This window comes from Furipterus horrens, unplaced genomic scaffold (genome assembly GCF_987537825.1).
Source record: "Furipterus horrens unplaced genomic scaffold, mFurHor1.1.pri manual_scaffold_3, whole genome shotgun sequence".
Lineage (NCBI taxonomy): Eukaryota > Metazoa > Chordata > Mammalia > Chiroptera > Furipteridae > Furipterus > Furipterus horrens.
In genome coordinates, this window is record NW_028327173.1 from 94,155,711 (window position 1) to 94,181,964 (window position 26,254).

Consider the following 26,254-nt stretch of genomic DNA (forward strand, 5'->3'; position numbering starts at 1 on the left):
ATGCGAGAATGAAATACCAGACCACATATACAATTCAGTGCTACAAACAGTATAGAAATAGCATTGAACTGAGAGTTAGAAAGAAATGAGAAAGCACTTTTATAAATTTTCAAAATATTAAACTCTAATCTAGTATTTGGATGATGATGATAACACCCACATGGCTTTGAACAAATAAGGACACCTGCTTTATAAACTGTCTGATTATGATAAAGATGCTCATTATATGTTACACATTGCAACCAATGTTAAACATTGCACATAGCTGGAAAATGACAATTATCTTAAAGCTTTAATAGCTACTGTTAATGATAAGGTATATACTGACTTAATTAGGATATAATTATATATACTTAACCTTATTAAATATATCCCAGAATGTAAAATATAGCTGAATGAAGTAGTTAAAAGTACTCAGTCCAAGAAGTTATATGTCCATGGCAGAGATATATAAAAGGGAACAAGGAAAAGCTAAGACAAAATAAGATCCAGGACACCTGGGGTAATGAGTTCATGCCAATGGACATTCACAGAGCAAGTAGGAAAGAGTCTAAGTAAGAATGTCTATGTAGTTGTCAGTTGGTCATCAATCCAAAGTTAAATATACAGAATTCTAAATATGAAGCATATTCCCTAGGTTTTTAAACAAAGGCAAGCATCTTTTTTCTTTAGTCTATTGGGATTCTGGCTTCTTATAATCCTCATCCAACCCCAAGTTAAAAAAAAGAATTATAAGAAAATTAACCATTAAATCATAAGCTAGACAAAAATTATACATAGTCAAGAGTTATAACAATTTAAGGACGAGACTACTTACTTTTTTTGGAGTCCCTAAAACTTGGCAAATTTTAAAAATTTCATCAACCTCACTTGTCCCTGGGAAAAGTGGTCTTAATGTATATAGTTCAGCCATTATACTCCCAACCGCCCACATGTCAATAGGAGAGCTATAAACTGAAGATCTTAATAAAACTTCAGGAGCACGATACCTATGAAAATAGAAAAGAAAACAGACTATTTTGATTGTGGTTTCAAAGATGGACTGGCCGTAGGATTCTGTTCTGTTTGGTCAAATATTTCAATCAAGGAACAGATATTATGTGCCTTCTGTGCATCAGACATTTGTACAATGTGCTTTGGTTAAATTGGACATTACACATTTTCTCAGACCACAAGCAATTAATAGGGCTGGAGACTAATATAAATGAAATGTCCAAATAGCCTACGATAGGAACTCAAATGAATAAACATGGAAATGTGCTGATATATTAAGAAAAAGGGGGAAGCTCTGAATGGAAGCAGATATATTCCAGTCAAAGTCTTAGTCAAAAAAATCTCTATTAACGACTGGTCTTATTAGTTTTATGCAAAGAAACTTATGTCATTACTTACTTCTTTAGAATGCCAAACTCTGGAGGGATCAGATAGGGAGAAAAATATACAGTGTGAAGGAAAATCCTTGTCCTTCTAATATTCACTGAACTGGCATTTCCATTCTTTATATTTTCATTTCTTCCCCCAACTAAAATTTTTTTGTTTTTGTTTTTCCATTACAGTTGTCCCACTTTTTCCCCCTCTTGCTTCCCTGCACCCACATTCAGTCCCCACCCAGTTGTCCATGTCCATGGGTCATTTATACATGTTCTTTGACTAGACCCTTCCCCTTCTTACCCTCTTCTCTCCCTCCCATCTCCCCCTTTGTTATTGTTAGTTTATTAATTGTTTACATACCTCTGGTTCTATTTTTGCTCATTTGTTTGTGTTGTTCATTAGTTTCCTGTAATAGGTGATAGCATAAGGTATTTTTCTTTCGTTGCCTGGCTTATTTCGCTAAGCATAATTCTCTCTAGTTCCATCCATGTTGTTGTAAATGGTAGAAGTTCCTTTTTTCTTTCAGTACTTATTCATTGTCATTTCCCCCCTTTGTACTCGTGTTCCTCTCTGTCTCTCTCTGTTTTTTCATCTTCTTAAAGCAGACCCTTTAGCATCTCTTGCAATGCTGATTTGGTGTAGATATATTCTTTTAGCATTCTAGCTTTCTTAATTTCCAAAGGACACTAGTTTTATGATGCTGTGCTCCACTAAAATTTACATTTATAATATCACTGCAAAAACTAATTTATCTTCAATGCTGAATTTCTTAACTAAAATTACAATAGCATTTTACCTTTCTCAGAAAGAACTTCCAGAAACTTTACTTTTGATTCTATGATTTGCTATGAAAAAAAAAAATCAAACCATTATTAGAAATAAGGTAACTGATTATTCTCTTTGAAACAATCAAAGACACGCATTTAAAATTACCATTGTTTAATTGTGAACTTCTACTTCTGCTAAAGAAGCTTATACATTCATAGGAAATCACTTCACTTGCAAAAGAACTTGGAAAAAGAAGAGCACACAAAGCCCAAGGTGACTAGAAGAAAAGAAAGAGATCAGAAAGAAATAAATGAAATAGAGCCTAAAACTAACAATAAAAAGGACCAATGACACCAAGAACTGATTCTATGAAAAGATAACAAGATGGGCAAACCTTTAAGTATACTAATCAAGGAAAAAAATAGGTAGACCCAAAAGTCAAAAATGAAAGAGGAGAAGTGATACGTGACTCCACAGAAATATAAGGTATTGGAAGAAAATATTATAACAACAATATGCCAACAAATTGGACAATATGGGTGAAATAGATAAATTCCTAGAAACATAAAATCTTCCAAAACTGAGTCAGGAAGCATCAGAGAGTCTGAATAGACATATTACAAGTGAAACTGAGCAGTAATGAAAAAAGTTCCAACAAACAAAAGTCCTGGACTGGATGGCTTCACAGATGAATTTTACAAAACACTCCAGGAAGAACTACCACCTCTCCTTCTCAAACTATCAAAAAAATTCAAGAAGTGGGCAGACTCTCAAGCTCATTCCTTGAGGCCAACATTATCCTAACTCCAAAACCAGATAAAGATACTACCAAGAAAATAAAAAATAGGCCAATATTCCTGATGAATATAGATGCTAAAATCCAAAACAAAATATTAACAAACAGGATTGAGCAATACATTAAAAAGATCATACATAATGACCAAGTGGGATTTATTCCAGGAATGCAAGGTTGGTGCAATATCTGCAAATCAATAAATGTGATACACCATGTAAACAAAATTAAGGATAAAAAAAATCACATGTGTTTGATAAAATCTAGTACCTATTTATGAAAAAATCTCAGCAAAGCAAGAACAGAGGAAATATACCTCAACATAATAAAGGCCATATAGAGACTTCCGGCCAAAATGGAGGCCTAGACAGACACGCTACATCTCCCTCCCCAACTAAGAAGGAATACAACTACCTCAAAACTAGAGACAACCAGAAGTTCCAGAAAATCAAGCTGCACGGAAGTCCAACAAACAAAGATATAAAGAAGAAATACTCATCCAGACAGGTCGGAGGGGAGGAGCAGGGTGGAGAGGACGCATTGTGGTGGTGGCAGCAGTGGCGGCAGTGGCAGGCAGGCAGAAAGCACAGTCACATGTTTTAAAAAGTAGGGAGGGACACCTGGGAATCGCTCCCAGAACCAGACTAGACGGGAGAGCTCACGGTTCCAGCACCGGGGAAAATAAAGCCTCACTGCTTCTGACTGTGCAAACTAGTGGGGGTTGGGGCGAAGGAAGAAACTGCTGGTCTCTCAGTAGATTCTGCATGTTTAAAGGGCCCCTGTGGTCCTAGAACATCCACAGATCCACCCACTCTGGAAACAATGGCCAGGGCAACAGCTAAAGAGGAGCCAGTCCAATACAGAAGTGGGAGAAGTGCCTGGAAAAGGGGAGAGTGATGAGCAGGCAGCATTGTCCCCTCTAAGACCCCTCCCCCACATACAGCACCACAACATGGTGAAATGGGTTGCCCGCACTGACAAATACTTAAGGCTCCACCCCTTACAACGTAAAAGATATGACAGCTCTACCTAAGACATAAAGGCAAACAAACACAGAAGCCTGTCAAGATGAGGAGACAGAGAAGTATGGCCCAAAAGAGGGAACGAATCAAGGTTCTAGTGGGAGAACTAAGTGACAAGTAGATAGCCAACCTAACAGACACAGAGTTCAAAACACTGGTGAATAAAGACCCTCACAGGCTTGACAGATATGCTTAAGTACGGCAAACACATAAGGGAAGAAGAGAAAGCTATGCTAAATGAAACAAAGGAAAATCCACACAAAACCAGTGGTGAAGGAAAGGAAACCGGGGTTCAAATCAATGATTTGGGACATAAGGCAGGAAAAAACAATCAACCAGTACAGAATGAGAAAAAAAAATTGAAAAAAATGAGAAGAGGCTTAGAAACATCTGGGACAACCTTAAACGTGTCAACATCCCAATAATAGGGGTGCCAGAAGGAGAAGAGGAAGAGAAAGAAATTGAAAGCTTATGTGAAAAAATAATGAAGAAAAACTTCCAAATTTGGTGAGAGAAATGGACATACAAGTCCAGGAAGCACAGAGAGTCCCAAACAAGCTAGACACAAAGAGGACTACACCAAGACACATCATAATTAAAGTGCCAAAGGTTCAAGATAAAGAGAGAATCTTAAAAGCAGCAAGAGAAAAGCAGAGAGTTTCCTACAAAGGGGTGCCTATAAGACTCTCAGCTGATATCTAAAAAGAAACTTTGCAGGCAAGAAGGCACTGGCAAGAAGTAAAAGTGATGAAAAGCAAAGACCTACAACCAAGATTACTCTATCCAGCAAAGCTATCATTTAGAATGGAAGGGCAGATAAAGGTGCTTCCCAGACAAGGTAAAGCTAAAGGGGTTCATCATCACCAAGCCCTTATTATATGAAATGTTAAAGGGACTTATTTAAGAAAAAGATCAAAACTGTGAACATTAAAATGACAACAAGTTCACAACTATCAACAACTGAATCTAAAAAATAAAAAGAAAATCCAACTAAGCAAACCAGAATAGAACAGAATCATAGATAGGGGGATCATTTGGAGGGTTATCAGCTGGGAGGGAGAAGGGGGAAAAATGGGGAAATGGTACAGGGCCTAAGAAGCATAATTGGTCGGGACAAAATAGACAGGAGTAAGTAATGAATAATATAGGAAAGGGTGAAGCCAAAGAACTTATATGCATAGCCCATGGACATTAACTAAAAGGGGTGGGATTGCTGGAGGGAAGGGAGTTACTGGGTGAATGGGTTCAAAGGTAAACAAAAATTGGGACTACTGTAACAATATAATCAATAAAATAGTTAAATAAATAAAGGCCATATATGAAAACCCACAGCCCACAGTGGGCAAAATACGAGTGTTTCCCGTAAGATAAGGACAAGACAGGGATGTCCGCTTTTATCACTCTTATTCAACATAGCACTGGAAGTCCTAGCCACAGCAATCAGACAAGAAAAAGAAATATAATGGCTCTGGCCAAGTAGCTCAGTTGGTTAGAGCTTCATTTAGATACACCAAGGTTGCAGTTTGGATCTCTGGTCACAGCACATACAAAAAGCAGCCTATGAATGCATAAGTAAGCAGAACAACAAATAGATGCCTCTCTCTCTAAAAAAAAAAAAAAAAAAATCAATAAATAAGAAATAAAAGATATCCAAATTAGAAAGAAAAAAGTATTTGCAGATGACATGATACTTTATAATGAAAACTCTAGAGTCCACAAAAAACCACTAGAACTGATCAATTCATTCACTGAAGTAGCAGGAAACCAATTTCCAAAAATCAGTTGCATTTCTACACACCAATAATGAACTATCAGAAAGGAAAGTAAGAAGATAATCTCACTTATAATTACATTAAAAATACCTAGTAATAAATTTAACCAAGGATGTAAAAGACCTATACTTAGAAAATTATAAGACATTGAAGAAATTGAAGAAGATACAAATAAATGGAAGCATATACCATGTTCATGGATAGGAAGAATTAACATCATAAAATGCCCATACTACCCAAAGCACTCTATAGATTCAACACAATTGCTAACAAGATACCAATGGCATATTTCACAGAACTAGAACAAATATTGCAAAAAATTTATATGGAACCGCAAAAGACCCCACAGAGCCTCAGCAATCTTGAGAAAGGAGAACAATAGAGGAATCATGTTACCCGATATCAAATTATATTACAAGGCCATAGTAATCAAAACAGCCTGGTACTGGCATAAAAACAGATATCTAGATCAATGAAACAGAAATATAGAGTCCAGAAATATATGCACACGATTATGGTCAGTGAATATTTGACAAAAAGGCGACAACAATAGGGTGAAGATAGTTTGTTCAATTTGGAAAATTGGATAGATACATGCAAAAAAATTAAACTAGACCATCTCCTTACACTATACACAAGAATAAACTCAAAATTGGATTAAAGACTTAAATGTTGGACTCAAAACCATAAAAATCCTGGAAGAAAACACAGGCAGTAAAATCTTGGGTATTTCTTTTAGCACTATTTTATCTGATATATCACTTCGGGCAAGGGAAGCAAAAGAAAAAATAAATGGGACTACATCAAACTAACAAGATTTTGCATAGCAAAAAATCCCATCAACAAAATGAAAAAGACAACTCATGGAATGGGAGAATACATTCTCCAATGATACTTCTGATAAGGATTTAATATCCAAAATTTATAAAGAACTTATAAAACTCAACATCAAAAAACAAAACAATCCACTTTAAAAATGGGCAAAGAACCTGAATAGACACTTCCCCAAAGAGAACCAATAGAGATATGAAAATATACTCAACATAACTAATCATCAGAGAAATGCAAATTAAAACCACAATGAGATATCACTTCATACCTGTCAGAATGACCATCATCCATAAATCAACAAAACAAGTGTTGGTGAGGCTGTGGGGAAAAGGGAACTCTCATGCACTCTGTTGATGGGAATGCAAATTGGTACAGCAACTGTACAGGAAAGCGGTATGGTGTTTCTTCAAAAAATTAAAAATGGAACTGCCTTATGACCCAGTATTTCACTTCTGGGAATACATCTGAGACACATGAAACACTAATTCGAAAGAATTTATGCACCCCTATTTATTGCAGTGTTATTTACAATAGCCAAGATTTGGAAGCAGCCCAAGTGCCCATCAGTAGATAAAAAAGTTGTGGTACCTTTACATAATGGAATATTACCCGGCCATAAAAAGAAGTAAATCTTACCTTTTGCGACAACATGCATGAACCTAGAGAGTATCACGCTAAGTGAAATAAGCCAGTGAAAGGCAAATACCATGTGATTTCACTTACATGTGGAATCTAATAAAATAAACTAACAAACAAAATAGAAACAGACTCAGATACAGAGAACAACAGACTGACAGCTGTCTGAGGGGAGTGGGTAGGGGCTGGTAAAAAAGGTGAAGAGATTAAGCAAAAAAATAAAACTTTGCCCTGGCTGGCAGGCTCAGTGGATTGAGCCCTGACCTGTGAACCAAAGGGTTGCTGGTTCGATTCCCAGTCAGGGCACATGCTTGGGTTGTAGGCCAGATCTCCAGCTGGGGGCACATGACAGGTAACCACACATTGATGTTTCCCTCCTTCTCTTTCTCCCTCCCTTCCCTTCTCTCTAAAAACAAATAAATAAAATCTTAAAAAAAAAAAAAAAAAAAAACCTCATAGACACAGGGTAAAGAGGGGATTAAGTATGATGAAAGGAGACTTGGCTTGGGGTGGTGAACACACAATACAATATAGAGATTATGTATTATATAATTGTATACCTGAAACCTATATAAGTTTATTAACCAATGCCACCCCAATATATCAATAAAAATTTAAGAAGAAAAAAAGAAAACTTGGAATTAAAAAAGAGTGAAATTTAGGCTGAGAAAGAATACAGCTGAGTAGATAGAAGCTGAGCCTACTTGCTCACGCCCCTAGCACCGATTTTCAGCTGATATTCCAACATGTGACCTGAACAATCAACAGTGTTAGGGCCAGAGGCCCTGTGTTGCCTGCCCTGTAACTGGCCACCTGAGTCAGTCCTTGCAAAACAGGCTATGGCCAGTGGTTACTGTGTTCTGCAGAGCTGTGGCCTGCATCCTATGCCACCGCCTGTGCTGAAACAAGAGGGTCTGCAACAATGGTCATGCACCCAACTACAAGGTTCCCCATTAACAGAGGTGACTAAGGCATAGCTGCCACATCCTGCTGAGTGCTAATTACACCCCCATTGCCCCTTCCCCTCTCCCTTAATCATTTACCATAAGTCTCCTGACAGCCATCCCTAATCCGGGGACATTGTTCTTTTGTAAACACTTATACCCTGGACTCTGGAGCTGACCAGCAGTGTGACCCACCCCCCTGAGGGATTGCTTCAAGCCCTTAAAAATCCATCTAGCCCTTCCCTTGGTGCTGTAGTCCACTCGGACTCAGCCACCTGCTTGAACATCCTTCAATAAAGGCTTTGAACTGGTTCACCCGACACCCCGCTTCCTCTGAGCACAAACCTAACAAACAGAATCTCAGTTGATATGAATTTTTGAAGCCAAGGGGTACAGAGAATGCTTTACACTGTCCAGTAAGAAATTTATAAATTGAAGGGAAAATCCCCTGTGTGTGAGGTGCCTGCAGCAAAGGAGAGACCAGACAGAAAACGCGGCTTAGTAGCTCCCTCCCCTCCCAGAGTCCCACACAGGGAACCCCCATCCCTGGTCCCACACAGGGAACCCCCAACCCTAATCAGGAGAGACCTGGGAAGATACAGTCTGAAAGTCTCAGGCTGCACACATCAGAGGCATGGGCAGGCTGTGGATAGCCATGACCAAGAGAGACTTACGTTTTAGAGAGGTGGAGTGAGTGCAGAACAAGGCAGTGGCTCCATGCTGCAGTGTGGGTGCCAGAGACTTTTTAAAAGGGGAGCTGAAGTGTGATTGGGCAGTGGTCACATGCATGCATGCAGCTGCCCTGCCAGCAAAGAAACCAGATTGAAAGTACAGTTTGTACCCACATAATCCAGCGAGGCAGGAAGATTAGAAAGCTGCATAGTGATGGTTTTGTGGGGCTCCACCCAGTGCAGCTGGCCAGTGGGGAGCCTGCATGCAGAATGGAGAGTTCAGGTCTGAGCCTACTGTGAAAGCAGTGGGCTGGGAGATAGATGGGCAAGAGCTGAGTGCCTGAGATTCATTGCAGCCAGGCAGGTCCCTTCACACTGTGGAGTTCAAACCTCTGAGAAGAGGAAGGCATACTCAATCCCCACATGCAGGATTGCAAACTCTGCAGAACAATAAGGGGTCAGGCTCAAGAACCCTCTGCTGGGTGCACATCCACAGGGGAAAGAAAAAGAATCTCCAAAAGAGCCCTTTATGAACTTTTCTGAGATGTGACAAACTACATTGATCCCTCCTCAGGTCCTATTCCACTGAAACCAGCAGAACAGAGATTAGAAATTGGCACAGCAAGGGGTACTCGGGGCTCTGCCCAGTCTCAGCTCTCTCAGAGCTGCCATCAGCACCAAGCAGGAAAGAGCTGACCCTTTTGCACAGATTGGCCACTCACATGAAGTGGACAGCTAATTCATCAGAAACTATACACTCTTGGAAATAATCTGGGACAGACCAAGACGTGTGGCGCAAGGGCAGGGAAACACTCCTACTGTCTTCCCTGACTGAAGACTGAACAGTGCCTCCCAGGGGAGACCCAGAGACCCCACCCTCCCAATCGCACCAGAAGCCCCCTCTAGAAGCAGGTGGAGGTGGTATATGTGGTGCTATCTGACATTAGATGAACCACCCCCGGGCCTTGTGCTGATAAAAAGTCAGCAGGGCAGAACAGCGAGGACCAGCCAAGCCTGAAGAAGACAGCCACAGACTATGGATCACTTGGAGCCTCGAACAGGCTTCCTAAAGCTAGACTGGGGCACCATTTGACATTACCAGAGACAGATCCACAAGGAGAAAACAATAGGCAAACATTAGACTCTGCTGAGATGAATGCCACCTTGCTCTTTTTCATTATTTGCATTATTTTTTTATCCTGCATAGCTTTTTAACATTTTTTTCTTCAATTTTCTTATTTCACTATTTTTATTTTAGTTTTATTTCAAATCTCATATTTTACTCTTCCCTTCTCTTACTCCATTTTGCCTTCTTCCTTTTCTTTCTTATTTTCAGTTTAAAGTTTAGTTTTATTTTTGCCCCCTCTCTACATCTTGTTTCTATTTCTCGCTCTTATTATTTCTCCTCCCTCCATCCTCTCAAAACCATTTTCTTTCCATTACTCATATGATTACTTTATCTAGCTCAGTCCTCAGGCCTCTTCTGTTCTCTAACCACACTTGCTCACTTAGTGACTTGATTCAACCTTATCATTTTTAACGGTAAGGTCTTCCAACCCAGCCCTCTCGACTGAACTCCATATCATAGATCCAGCTGTCTACTTTGACATTTCCCCTTGGTTGTCTCATAGACATTCACCACATACCAAAACCAAACTGTGCTTCCCCCACTCCCCCACCAAGAGCTCTCTAGCATTCCCTATCTCAATGAGTGCTGATTCCATCCTTCCAGTTGCTGAGGGGAAAATCTCGGGAGTCTTTAGTCCCTTATATATTATATTATAACCCAACATCTGATTTACCAGGAACTCATGTTTGCTCTATCTTATAAACATACCCAGCATCCTACACCTTTCACCATCTCCATAGCCACTAGATCTGAGTTACTATCATTTCCTGCCAGAATTATTAGAACAACCTCCAACCTGATCTCCCTGCTTCTGCCCTTGCTCCTCTAAAATCTATTTTCAATACAATAGCCAGAGTGATACTTTTAAAACATGTCAGATCATGTCACACATCCTCCCAAAATCATCCAAGGACTCCCCGGTCACTCAGATTGAAAAGTTATTATAGTCCTTCAGTGAGCTATGAGATCTGACTTCATTTCCTACTACTGCCCTCCTTATTCATTCTGGGCTCTGCAGAATCCAAACATGGCACTCCTGTGTAAAGGTCTTCACCCACAGCATTTTCTCTCCCAGAAAAGCTCCTACTTACCCTGGCATGTCCCTCCAGGCTCTTCTCAGCGAGACCTTCTATTTACAGTAGCAACATTTTCTTTTCTTCTCTTATCTCCCCCAACTCCCTGTCCCTTTTCATATTTTATTCTTCTCCACCTGATATACAAATATTCTTGTCTTTACTGGAGTATAATATACATACAGAAAAATGTACGTATCCTAAGAGAACAGCCTGATGACTTTTCACAAACAAAACACACCCATGGACCCAACACTGAGATCAAGAAACTGTATGTTACGGCATCCGAGAAGGCCCCTCTCCTGAACTCTCGGAGTCACTAACCTCCCCTCTGCCATGTTAGTAATTGCTATCCTAAGTTTTAATAGCATAGACAGTTTTCTCTATTTTTGCATTTAATATAAGTGGGATCATACAGTATATATTCTTTTTTCTGCTCTAAACTCTATATCTGGAAGATTCATCCATATTGTTGCAGGTGGTTATAGATCTTTCATTTTCATTGCTGTAAAGCATTTCACTAGGTGAATATATCATGCCATTTGGTGATGGACATTTCGGTAGTTTGCAGTTCGGGACTATTACATGTTTTTGATGAACACGAATTATGTCCTCTTGGTAATTCATGATATTTGCAACTTGTTTATTTGTATATGAGGCAGTTTTTTTTTCTGTTTAGTTCACTTCTGTGGTCCCAGTGCCTAAGATAATATTTGGTGCATAGGTGTTCAATAAATATTTGTTGAATGAATAAATGAAATCCTTTCCCTTCTCTTATTCATAAATCAGTGCAGTCTCAACCAATCCTTTTTCTCTAAAGAATACCAACACACTTCTACATTTTGCTTTAAATACTAGACATGGAACCTCCAGAATGATATTTAACAATCCATTGGAGGACAACTTCAGCACAGACATATGCCTCTGGAGAGTCGCATAAAACTCACCATCGGGTAGATACATAATCAGTGTATGGTGGTTGTGACCTTAATTCTCTTGCAAGACCAAAATCAGCAATTTTCACAAGTTCTGGACCCATACAAAGCAAGTTTTCTGGTTTCATATCCCTATGAAAGAAACCTGGTAATATAAAGAGGAAAAACAATAATTAATTATCATGTTTAAACATATTTGACATAAACAAAATAAAACTGAGCCTCTCTGTTATAAGTAGGAATGTGAACTAAGGGGAAGGAAATAAACCATGTTTATTGTATAAAAAAGTGATGGGAGGTGGAGATACTGCTTTCGAAATAATTTGGCATTAAAGTTCACACAGCATATACGGTCATTAAAAATAACATGTTTTTTTGCCTTGGCCAATGTGGCTCAGCTGGTTGGAGAATTGTCCCATATACTAAAAGGTGGCAGTTCGATCCCAGGTCAGGGTGTATATAGGACGCAACCTATCAATCAATGTTTCACATCGATGATTCTCTCTCTTTCTTTCTCTCCCTCCCTTCCTCCCTCTCTCTCCAAAATAAATAAACAAATCCTCAGGTGAGGATTAAAATAAATAAATAAAATAACATGTACTTATATTTGTTAATCCAGTAAATTCAGGTACTGGGCTGGATACTGCCACATTATGATAATCTCAATTTGCAAAACAACCTATAGGAGGTATTATGATCACTGTCGTGTAACAGATAAAGAGGTTGAGGCTCAGACAGAAGTAGCTCCAGGAAAGCTTGAGGAGGGCTGTGTAATCAGGCTTACGTCAATACAGGCAGTCTTAACTACTGCTCTATCACATTTACATGAGATTCCTTGAGTATAATCACTTATTTGAAAAATCTATTAAACAAAAATAGAACTCCACACATTTTAACCAATTTCTTTATTTAAAATTATTTTATTTAACAGCTCAGCTGTTCCCTTGTAGCTGCTTTACTGAAAAACCCAATAATTATAAAGCTTATTTACCAATCAATATATAAAATAAATGGTTAGTTATGGAAGCTAAAAGGCAGCCCAATGAAATCAAGGCAGAAAACCCAGGAAGAAGAAAAACATGAAAGCCCTCCTTGGAAATTTCTAAGAGAAATCTAAAGCACACTGCTTGTACACAGATGGCTTGTATCCTAATGACTTTGGGAGGCAGGAGAATAAAGAACAAGCCTGGCCATTGGCTGTAGTGATCATCAAGAGACAGTTTTCATGTAGCTTTGGGCTAGGAAGACTGTTTAATTCTAAACTCTCTTAATTCCTCAAAGTCAGTGTGGGCTCTACATTTGTGATATCTACAATGGTTCTGAACTGAGTTTATCTGGCACTTCTTACTCAAAATAGCTGTTAGGAACCATTTCACTAACTTCCAAGAGAAATACGTTGCACTTTTATAATATAAAGACAGAAATGGGTACATGTGATAGTAAAGTGACATTAATCCAGAAAAATCTTAGCATTAAACCAATTACATATATGTTCAGTTGAGATTTTCCTTATCCTCATTAATATAAATATATTAGAGACTTGGTCCTAATTTGGTGTTGTTTTTTTAACAGCTACTATTTTAAAAGTATTTTCTCAAAATATTACATCTGAGATGCTTATCAACTACAGAGAAATAAAGTTTTGTAAGAATACCAAATGTTGTTAAGAGTTTAGTTTCCCAAATTACTGTGTAGTCAATTACGTAATTCTATATTATTCATGTTATTTACTTTCAGCAGAAATTTATAAATCCCAAGCTAACTTCCCTGAATTCCCTGTGCTCTGAAGTTGCTGAGAGTTGATATATATGTAAGGAAACTAAAACAACTTTATTACTAGCCTGAAAATTATCAATAGAACATAAAGCTCTTTCCAAAAAATAAAACAATTCATGAGACTTTGGATTCTCCATTATCACACTTGCTTCATTAGCATAAAGTAATTCAGGCAAATTCCAAGAGTACCATGCTGACCAGAGTTTCAATGGCATGACATATTTACCCTGTTCTATATTTGGTGCTGAAGACCAGGCATCTACCTCAAACAATTAAAACAGGCATACATTTTTAATTTCCATGTAATTAATAAATGACTGACTTTTACCAATGATTTGTAGTATGTGACCATGGGTTTTAGACTTTTAAAGACCTTACTAGTATACATAAGACAAACTGGGGATTCAGGAATTTTCAACAATATTTCTACAGAATTATGTATAGAATTTTTTTTTTTATCCTCACCGAAGGACATACTTATTGATTCCCTTCCTTAGAGGGAAGGAAAGGATGGGAGAGAGGGAGAGAAACATGGACATGAAAGAGAAACGATGATTGGGCACCTCTTGTACTTCCCAACCAGGACCAAACTCACAACCTAGCCATGTGCCCTGACCAGGAATTGTACTCATGACCTTATGGGTTACAGTACAATGCTCCAACTGAGCCACAGCAGCTAGAACTGCATAGCATTTTTAGAAAAGAAATTATTTCCTGTGGCAGTTAAAGGAGAAAAGAAAATATAAAATAAGGGATGAAACATGAAAGAAGATTAATGATGGTATTTTTTGAATGCCTATGTTCAGAATGCAGCAATGGTATAGAAGAAACTTCTAATTTAGTATCTAAACAACTAGTGATTCTAAACAAATGTTTGCTAAAAGTTTTTATAATAATCATACTAACTTTTTGGACTGTTTATTTTGGTTTGACAGATATGCAAAAAACTATATAAAGATTACACAACTAATAAATTGATAAAAATAATATCATTGCTTTAATATTACTCAAAGAATAGAAACAACTAAATGTAAATACCAAGGGGAACTATAAAATATCATAACATGGATGATTTAAACATAATTGGTCTTGGTAGATCAAAGCATTCTTATCTTTTCCAAAAGAGGAACCTTATATATTTTTTTCATTTCCATGGTAAAATTAGGGGGAATGAGGTTGCAGGATAGGTTAATGATGACTAAGACTAAAGGCAGATGATGATCGAACTATTAAAAAATTCTTCCATACAAGAAGATAGTTCTAGATTACAGAAATTTTATTTTCTATAGAATAAAAATTCTAAATTCTTAAAACAAAAATATCAGTGTGTGTAGATACATACTCCAAATTTGCAATTATCCACACATAACATTATTTAACAGCTTAAATTCAATTCCTATGCATGATCTTGACCATAATCTGAAGAGGCAGAGAAATGAGACTTAAAAGAAACCTACCATGTTTATGGATAAATGCCAGCCCTTGCAATATCTGATACATAATATTTCTGATGACTGACTCAGGAAATAACTTGTTCCTGTGATGAAATGAACAAAAAAGAGTCATGTAACAGCTGCTAACCAACCAAAACAAATGAAGTTTCTCCTCCCTTGGTGCTTCTGATTGGCCTCATGATTCTGGCTAAAGGTATGATTTATAGTTTCACAGTGCCAACTGTCATATATATAAAACATAAAAATTAGAATTGTTTTTGTTTTGCTGAGTGGTAAAAACTCAAATAACTAAATTCTAAACTGACCCAAGAAGAGCAAAGTAAATTAAAAAACTAATAATTATAAGGTAAGCCAAGTGTGCAGATCTGTACTATGTATGTAGGCTTTAAGAGTTTCAGGGTAATAACTACTTCAGTTCTAGAGTATGAATTGGTACTATCCAATAAAAATGTAACAAAAGACTTCCAGCCAAGATGGAGGCCTAGACAGACATGCTGCGTCTCCTTCCACAATGAAGAAGGAATACAACTACCTCAAAACTAGAGACAACAAGAAGTTCCAGAAAATCGAGCTACATGGAAGTCCAACAAAGACATAAAGAAAAAATACTCATCCATACAGGTAGGAGGGGCAGGGCTGGGGCAGAAAGGATATGGTATAGTGGTGGTGGTGGCAGCAGCAGTAGGTAGACAGAAAGAGCAGTCACACATTTTAAAAAGTAGGGAGGGACACCTGGGGAGCGCTCCCAGCACCAGACTAGACTGCATAGCTCAAAGTACCAGCAGGAGGGAAAATAAAGCCTCATTGCTAATGACTGTGCAAACCAGTGAGAGTTGGGGCGGAAGAAAAAACTGCTGGTCTCCCAGTAGAGTCTGCTTGTTTAAAGGGCCCCATAGTCCTAGAACATCTGCAGACACACTCACTCTGGCAACAACAGCCAGGGAAACAGCTAGAGAGGTGCCAGCCCCACATGGAAGTGGGAGAAGTGCACTGGAAAGGGGTGAGTGCTGAGCAAGCAGCATTGTCTCCTCTCAGCCCCCTTCCCCACATACAGCATCACAATGTGGTAAAATGGTTCACCCTGTACTGATGAATACCTAAGGCCCCACCTCTTAAGAACCCACCCCTTACAACATAAGAGCTACGACAGCTCTACTAAGACACAGAGGCAAACAAACACAGGAGCCTGTCAAGATGAGGAGACACAGAAGTATGGCACAAAAGATGAAACAGATCAAGGTCCCTGTGGGAGAACTAAGTGATGAGGAGATAGCCAACCTAACAGACACAGAGTTCAAAACATTGGTGATAAAGATGCTCACAGGCTTGACAGGCTCAAGTACGGCAAACACATAAGGGAAGAAGTAAAGGCTATACTAAATGAAACAAAGGAAAATCCACACAAAACCAATGGTGACGGGAAGGAAAGCATAGTTCAAATCAATGATTTGGAACATAAGGAAGAAAAAAAAGTCAACCAGTACAGAATGAGGAAACAAGAATTGAAATCCAAATCATAGGGGTGCCAGAAGGAGAAGAGGAAGAGGAACAAATTGAAAGCTTATGTAAAAATATAACGAAGGAAAACTTCCAAATTTGGCGAAGGAAATAGACATACAAATCCAGGAAGCACAGAGAGTCCCAAACAAGCTAGACCCAAAGAGGACCACACCAAGACACATCATAATTAAAATGCCAAAGGGATAAAGAAAGATTCTTAAAGCAGCATGTAGGCATGTAGCAGAGTCTTGCAGATCTACCTAATACATAGAAACAAATACAAAGAAGCAGCCAAAATGGGAAGACAAAGAAACAAATCCCAAACGAAAGGACAAGAGTGTTCTCCAGAAGAAAAACTAGATGAAATGGAGGCAAGCAATTTATCAAATAGAGAGTTTAGAGTAATGATGATAAGGATACTAGACAGCATAAAAAATGTCATAGAAACCACATAAAAGGACCAGTCAGAAAGAAAGAATGCAGTGTCAGAAATAAATAATACTCTATAAAGAATAAACAGTAGGTTAGATGAGGCAGAGGATAGAGTAAGTGATTTGGAAGACAAAGTAGAAAAAAATCACTCAGGCAGAGCAACAAAAAGAAAAACATATTTTAAACAATGGGGAGAGCTTAAGAAACATTTTGGACAACATGAAGCATAACATCATCAGCATCATGGGAATACCAGAAGGAGAACAGAGCAAGGAAGGGACTGGGGACCTAATGAAGAAACAATGAAGGAAATCTTACCCAATATGGTGAAGGAAATAGACACACAAATCCAGAAAGCTTAAAGTCCCAAACAAGTTGGGCCCAAAGAGGTCTACACTCAGACACATTATAATTACAATGGCAAGGCTTTAAGACATGGAGAGAATCCTAAAAGCCACCAGAGTAAGCAGAGAGTTACCTACAAAGGGTGCCTATAAGACTATCAGCTGATCTCTCAAGAGAAACTCTGCAGGCCAGAAGAGATGGCAGGAAGTATTCAGAGTGATGAAAAGCAAGGCCCTACAACCAAGATTATATATGTACCCTGGCTGGTTTGGCTCAGTGGATTGAGCGTCGGCCTGCGAGCTAAGTGTCGCTGGTTCGATCTTCCAGTCAGGGCACATCAGAGAAGGAAAACTCTGACTCCAAAAAACCTCCGCTGCCTTGCGGCATACCTCTTCAGGGGAAAGGCTAAGGGAGTAAACCCCGACAGAAAATCCGGAGCCGGAGTCCCTAAGGCGGTTTGACGTTGTAGTCAACACCGGCAATTCCTGCGGCGCACCTGAAACCAAGCTGTATTGACTCCATCTTTCCCTTGGACCCTTCAGCTGCGAAGAGAGGGGGGGTCTGCTGCATGGGCAACAGGAGACCCTCCATATCACCCTGCCCAGGCTCTGTAGCTTCAGCTTCACTGGAGAGGACACCCCAGCGTCATCGCAAGATGTCGATTCAACACGGGAGGAGACAGATACCGTGTCACTCCCGAGTCGGACTGCACAACCATTCTCGGCAGTGCAGATAGACTCTTAAGAAGCTACACCATCGTCTCTCAAGACGGACAGCTGCCGCCGCCGATGACAACCAAGATTATTCTATCCAGCAAAGCTGTCATTTGGAATGGAAGGGCAGATAAAGTGCTTCCCAGACAAGGTAAAGCTAGAGGAGTTCATCATCACCAAGCTCTTATTATATGAAATGTCAAAGGAACTTAAGAAGAAGAAGATCAAAACTATGAACACTAAAATGACAATAAACTCACAACTATCAACAACTGAATCTAAAAAATAAAAACAAAATTCAACTAAGCAAACCAGAATAGGAACAGATTCATAGGTAGGGGGATCATTTGGAGGGTTATCAGCTGGGAGGAGGAAGGGGGAGGGGAGAGAAATGTGGAAATGGTGCAGGGATTAAGAAGCATAATTGGTTGGTGCAAAATAGAGGGAAGTTAAGAATAATATAGGAAAGAGTGAAACCAAAGAACTTATATGCATGGCTCTTGGACATGAACTAAGGGGGTGCGGGATTTCTGGAGGGAAGGGGTTTACTGGGCAGAGGGGAGAAAAGGGAGAAAAATTGGGACTACTATAATAACATAATCAATAAAATATACTTTAAAAAATGAAGAGAGTTTAAGAAACATTTTGGACAACGTGAAGCATAAGAACATCCGCATCATGGTACCACCAGAAGGAGAAGAGAGCCAGCAAGGGATCTAAAACCTCTTTGAAGAAATAATAACTGAAAAGTTCCCTAATACGTGAAGGAAGAAGACACAAAAGTCCAGGAAGCTCTGACAATCCCAAACAAGTTGGACCCAAAGAGGCCTACACCAAGACACATTATAATTACAATGGCAAGGCTTAAAGACGGGAGAGAATGCTAAAAGACACCAGAAAAAAGCAGGTAGTTACCTACAAGGGACCACTAATTAGACTGTTATCTGACTTCCCAACAGAAACATTACAGGCCAGAAGGGAGTGGCATGAAATATGCAAGGTAATGAAAATCAAGGACCTACACCAAGGCTACTTTACACAGCAAGGCTATAATTTAAAACTGAAAGAGAAATAAGGAGCTTCCAAGACAAGAAAAAGCTAAAGCAGTTTGTGAACACCAAGCCACTACTGCAACAAGTGTTAAAGGGCTTGCTTTAAGAAGGAAAAGAGAAATAAAAAAGGAAAATAACCTAACAATAAAATGGCACTAAACACGTATCTATCAATAATCACCTTAAATTTAAACGGCTTAAATACTCCAACCAAAAGACAAGGAACAAAACCCATATATATGCTGCCTCCGAGAGACCCACCTCAAATCAAAAGATACATACAGACTAACAGTAAAGGGATGGAGAAAGACATTTCATGCAAATGGAAAGGAAAAAAGCTGTGTATTGATACTTACAGTCAACAAAATAAACTTTAAAACCAAGGCTAATGTAAGAGACAAAGAAGGACACTACAAAATGTTAAAGGGAACAATCAATCAGAGGATATAACCCTATTAAACATTTACCCACCCAACATAGGAGGACCTAGATATGCAAAGCAAATCTTCATGGACATAAAGGCAGAGACTCAGATGTACAGTCATAGTCAGAGACTTTAACAACCTTTTGACTTCAGTAGGTAAATCTCCTAGACAGTGGCCTTAAACGACACACTAGATCTAACAGACTTAATTGATATCTTCAGAGCATTTCACCCCAAAGCAGCAAGTAATAAATACTTTACAAATGCAGATGGAATGTTTTCTAGGATAGACCACAGTTAGGATAAAAAACAAGTCTCCATAAGTTTCTTCTCCAACCACAAAGGTATGAAACTGGAAATCAATCAAAAGAACACAGAAAAACACACAAAGACTTGAAAGCTAAATAACATGTTAGGAAACAATGAATGGGTCAACAATGAGGTCAAGAAAGAAATCAAAAGCTATCTTGAAGCAAATTAAAATGAGAACACAACAATCCAAAATCTGTGGGACACGGGGAAAACAATGAGAAGAGGGAAATTCATAGCACTACAAGCCTATCTCAAAAAAAAAAAAAAAAAGAAGAAAACAAAAAAGAAAAGAAAGAAAGAAAGAAAAGCTCAAATAAACAATATAACTTCACACTTAAAGGGACTTGAAAAAGAGCAACAAAGCCCAAAGTGGGTAGAAGGAAGGAAATAATAAAATCAGAGCAGAAATAAATAATTTAGAGTAAAAAAAAAATACATAAGATCATTGCATCCAAAAGCTGTTTCTTTGAAAAGATAAATAAGGCAGACAAACCTTTAACCAGACTCATCATGAAAAAAGAGAGGACCCAAATAAATAGTCAGAAATTAAAGAGAAGTGACAACTAACACCAAAGAAATACAAAGGATTGTAAAAAATATTATGAACAACTATATGCCTGCAAACTGGACAACCTGGACAAAAGATACAATCTTCCAAACTGGACAGATTACAGTTAATGAAATAGTAACAATAATCAAGAAATTCCCAAAAAACAAAAGCTCGATGGCTTTAAAGGTGAATTTTACCAAACGTTCTGGGAAGAACTAACACCTCTCTTTCTCAGACTATTCCAAAAAATCCAAGAGGAGGGAGTCTCCCAAGTTCATTTTACAAGGCCAGCATTATTCTAATTCCAAAACCAGAGAAAGACACTACAAAAAAGAAAATTATAGGCCATTATCCCTAAAGAACATAGATGCTAGAATTTCAACAAAATATTAGCAAACTGAATACAGCAATGCATCAGAAAAATCATACACCATGATCAAGTGGGATTTATGCTGGGAATGCAAGGTTGGCACAACATTCACAAATGAATAAGTGTGATTCACCACATAAAATGAAGTATAAAAATCACGTGATTATATCAATAGATGCAGAAAAGGCATTTGATAAAATCCAGTATCCATTTATGATAAAAACTCTCAGCAAAGTGGAAATAGAGGGAACACACCTAAACATAATAAAGGCCATATGTTACAAACCCACCGCCAGCATCATAATCAATAGGCAAAATCTACAAGTGATTCCCTTAGAATCAGGAGCAAGACAGGGCTGTCCATTTTCACCTCTTATTCAACATATACTGGAAATCCTAGCCACAGCAATCAGACAAAAAGAAAATAAAAGGCATCCAAATTGGAAAGGAAGAAGTGAAACTGTCATATTTGCAGACGACATGATACTGTACATATAGAACACCAATGATTCCACCAAGAAACTACTAAGACTTATAAATGAATTCAGCAAAGTAGCAGGATACAAAATTAATATCCAGAAATTGGTTGCATTTTTATATGCCAATAATGAACTAGCAAAAAGGGAAATTAAGAAAACAATCTCATTAACAATTGCTTCAAAAAGAATAAAATACCTAGGAATAAATCTAACCAAGGATGTAAAGACCTATACTCAGAAAATTATAAGACACTGAAGAAAGAAATTGAAGAAGATACAAATAAGTGGAAGCACATACCGTGTTCACGGATAGGAAGAATTAACATTAAAATGTCCATACAACCCAAAGGTTCAACACAATCCCTATCAAGATTCCAATGACTTATTTCAGAATACTAGAACAAATATTTCAAAAATGCATATGGAACCACAAAAGGCCCCACATAGCAATAGCGATCCTGAGAAAGAACAAAATTGGAGGAATCATGCTACTTAATATGAAACTATACTATACGGACATAGTAATCAAAATACATGGTACTGGCATAAAAACAGACACATAGATCAATGGAACATAGTGAAGAGCCCAGGAACAAACCCACAACTTTACAGTCAATTAATATTTGACAGAGGAAATAAGCACATACAATGGGCTAACAATAGTTGATTCAACAAAAGATAGTTGGGAAAATTGGGATGGCTACATGCAGAAAAATGAAACTATACCACCTTCTTACACCACACACAAGAATAAATTCAAAATGCATTAAAGACTTAAATGTTAGACCCAAACTATAAAAATTATACAAGAAACCATAGGCAGGAAAATCTCGGACATAGTTCGTAGCAATATTTTTTCAGATATGTTTCCCCAGGCAAACGAACAAAAGAAAACATAAATGGGACTACATCAAACTAAAGATTTTGCACAGCAAAGGAAAACATCAATAAAATTAAGACAACCCACAGAATGGGACAAAATATTCGCCAATACATTTGATAAGGGGTTAATACCCAAAACCTTTAAAGAACTTACAAAACTCAACACCAAAAAAAAAAAAAAAAAAAACCCCACAAACAAACCAACCCAATTGTAAAGTGGCCAAAGTACCTGAATAGATACTTCCCCAAACAAGACAGAGAGACAGATGGCCAATAAACATATGAAAAGACGCTCAATGTCACTAATCAAAGCAATGCAAATTAAAACCACAATGATAGCCCTGGCTGCTGTGGCTCAGTGGATTGAGCGTTGGCCTGCAAGCCAAGTGTCACTGGTTTGACTCCCAGTCAGGGCACATGACTAGGTTGCATGTCAGGTCCCCAGTTGGGGGCATGAGTGAGAGGCAACCACACAGTGATGTTTCTCTCCCTCTCTTTCTCCTTTCCCCTCTCTCTAAAAATAAAATAAATAAAAACAAATAAATAATTAAAAGAAAAACACAATGAGATTATCATCTCACACCTGTCAGAATGGCTATCATCAATAAGTCAACAAATAACAATTGCTGGTGAGGATGTGGAGAAAGGGGAACCCTTTTGCACTGTTTGTGGGAATGCAGACTGGTACAGCCACTGTGGAAAGCAGTATGGAGATGCTTCAAAAAATTAAAAATGGGTCTACCTTTTGACCCAGTGATTCTACTTCTGGGAATATATGCTAAGGAACCCAAAACACTAATCTGAAAGAACATAAGCACCCCGAAGTTCACTGCAGCGTTATTTCCAATCACCAAGATATGGAAGCAGCCAAGTGTCCATCAGTAGATGAGTAGATAAAATAACTGTGGGACATTTACACGATAGAATACTATTCAGCTTGTAAAAAAGAATAAAATTCTACCATTTGTGACAGGACGGATGGATCTGGAGAACATTATGCTAAGTGAAATAAGTCCGTCAGAAAAAGACAAATACCGTATGATTTCACTCATACGTGGAATCTAATGAATAAACTGAACTAAGCAGGACAGGTACAGATTCATAGACAGCAGGATGACAGCTAAGGGTTGGGAGAGGGTAAGAGGTAGAGGGATTGAGCAAAAAGGAGAAAGGACTCATGGACAGGAACAACAGTGTGGTGATTGCAGAGGGGAGGGTGTAAAAGTGGACTAAATGGTAATAAGAAAAAAATTTTTTTAATTATTAAATAAAAAATAAAACATTAAATAAAAACTCACTTTCATAAACTATAAATTTTAAAAGAAACAAAATATATTTATCCTTGCCAACAATTTTAAATTTGTAAAAAGAATGCTATATGCTGAAGTTTATAGTATCAGAACAAAGGTTAATGTATATTGGTCTCCAACTGAAATAGAAAAGTTTGTTTGAATAAAAAAGGCTTCTGAATTAATTTAGATCCTCAAAACAATGTTTCAGGAAGTTAAGTACCCAAAACAAAGTGCAACACCACCACTTAACCCCAAATAGCCCTTTACCATATATACTTGTTATCGGTTAATGCCTTTGACATTGAGTAATTTTCTAAATAATATCACTTTTATTTCCATTTAATTTAGAAATCCAGAGTTGGATATTGAAATTCTGAAGTTGATTATTTTTAGTGTTTATTTGCTATTACATTAATCACTTCCACAGACATATATTTTTTAATCAGATGGGAATGTAATATTTCATATATTTATATATACTTAATTCCTTCTTCTTCAACAACTACATCTTAATATATCATTTCATACATTTTAAACAGCATAAATTATTATTAGAAGCCAAAAAGTTAAGATTACCCATAATCCCACTACCTGATTAAGAAACTATTTTGATTTTTCAGTATTCTAATCTAATCCTAAACCATATGCATGTATAACTTTTATATTAGTTATCAATGTTACATAAATACAATTTTGCTTTCTGTTTATCTACTTAGAAGCATTTTTATAATCTTTATAATTATCACTTTTAATGACTACAGAATAATTCTATCAATATTATGCATTATAATTACCAATCTATTCCCCCACTGATAGTTATTTCTTTTAAAATAATTCAGAGCTAAGTGAAACTTGGTATAGTCATTTAACTATGAAAATAATATATCAGCATTTAAAAAAGCCTGTAAGTGAATGAATTAAATAATGTATCATCATTAAAATTACAACTATGCAAAAAGCATGCATGCCTGTATAGAAGGGCTAAAAGAACCTTAGAAAAGAAATACTGATTTGGGAGGTAGAAATCTTTTACTTTTATTTTAACTGCCATTAATATCATGATATCAGCCTGAAACATCACAGTCTGAAAGAAGGAAAAATATGATTAAAGAAAAATTAACTCACCATCCTGAGACCTTGGGTGAGTATGTGTGTGTGAAAGAAATACAGAGAGAAATGAACGTCATTCTACTGGGAAATTTATTTCTAAAGTATTTGAAGATATTTTGTTCAACTCTGGCTTTAAAAGCAGACACAATTTTGAACATTAATCTCCCAGATGTGACTGGCAGCTATCTCCTATATATTGTCCTCCCCAAACAATGACAGAAATTCTTCCTCTTAGATTCTGCTCATAGGTTTAAAAATTAAAATGAGAATTTCCTTAGGATGGGTAACACATTAAGTTTTATCATTCACTTAGGCATTCTAATTAATGAGTTTATTAGCCCCTTTTTAGAAAGCTACTTCATTCCTTCCTCCATTCTTTCATTAACCTTTCACAAGATGCTTAGGAGAGCAATGAAGTTTTCTCAATTTTGCCAAAATTAGGAGAGCGATTGAAATTTTCTCAATTTTGCCCAAGAACAGCTTTATTACTGAGTATTAAATTACAAATAATTTTTGCTTCAAAAAGTATAGACAGATATCACGTTTATATATTTATTTTGACTTTTAAGGAATTACAGAAGAAAAATGGTAGCTATGTTGTAGTTAGTTCTTCAATGTTAGATATTATCCTTTGATGAAGATAATAACTAATTAATTTAAATCTACGTCTTAGAATTTGTATATTGTAAAATGTGACATACTGAAGGGATCAAAGGAACTCATGGAGGAGGTAATAGGAGAAAAGTACAATTTTCATACAATACAGACATACCTGTCTTTCATTAGTTGATAGAGGTTTTCTTTCATATATTCAAATATAAAATAAAGATGGTCGTTTTCTCTGATAACTTCTTTCAGTTTAATCACATTTGCATGATTAAGTTTCTTCAGAGACTGCAACATGGCAAATACACATTAAGATTCTTACAGCAAAGTTACAGAATTGGCAAAATAGTAGGTATGATGATTATCTTAATATTCCATTTCTTCTGAATTCATTAATGAATTAAGTGTTCATATCTACAAAATTTACATGTCTAAAAACATCTTAGAATGCCTATTTAAGGTAAGCAGTAAATTGTTTTAAGTAATTAATACAAGTGCAAAACTAAACCAAGTCAACAATATATATCAAGCGTTTCAATCTGCCACTTTTTTCTCAGTCTAGTCACTAGATCTAACTTTTTCTGACTTGACCATGCAAGTCTCCAAAAATTTATTCAAGTCATACAGCATAAAATATAAAGAAATGGTATATAGTAATTAAAAAAGTTGTCTTTTATCTAAAAGTATAAAATAAAATGCTCTTTTAAAAGTGAGAGTATACTTTCAAATATGAAGACAATTATTTTCTGTTTTCTACTGACATCTGATGAGAAATGAGAAATTACTTTAGGAAAATACAGGAACACATTAAGAAACATAATTATCTTTGTACTGCTTCCTACAGAGAAAATAATAATTTCCTTAGCTACCGTCCTCAGAAATGAGATAGGTGTGAGGTAGAGTTAAGGCCTTCTCCAGTTCTTTTCATCTCTAGCATTTTACCTTAACTTCTCTCAAGTTCATACATTCATCCCAAGAATAGAACTTTCTCTTCATCCTGAAATTTAAAAAA

At 37.2% G+C, this 26,254-nt stretch overlaps 1 protein-coding gene across 2 annotated transcripts in view; it reads right to left on the reverse strand.

Moving 5' to 3' along the window:
* Window positions 1-26,254, reverse strand: part of MAK (male germ cell associated kinase) — an 84,815-nt gene that overhangs the window by 52,834 nt on the left and 5,727 nt on the right. For both annotated transcript variants that reach the window (XM_090269882.1, XM_090269881.1), the window contains exons 2-6: window positions 26,185-26,239; window positions 25,409-25,530; window positions 15,179-15,258; window positions 11,958-12,090; window positions 818-989 (exon numbers count right to left, since the gene is read on the reverse strand). In XM_090269882.1, the coding sequence (XP_090126008.1) occupies window positions 818-989; window positions 11,958-12,090; window positions 15,179-15,258; window positions 25,409-25,530; window positions 26,185-26,239 (562 nt within the window). The remainder of the gene's footprint in view (window positions 1-817; window positions 990-11,957; window positions 12,091-15,178; window positions 15,259-25,408; window positions 25,531-26,184; window positions 26,240-26,254) is intronic.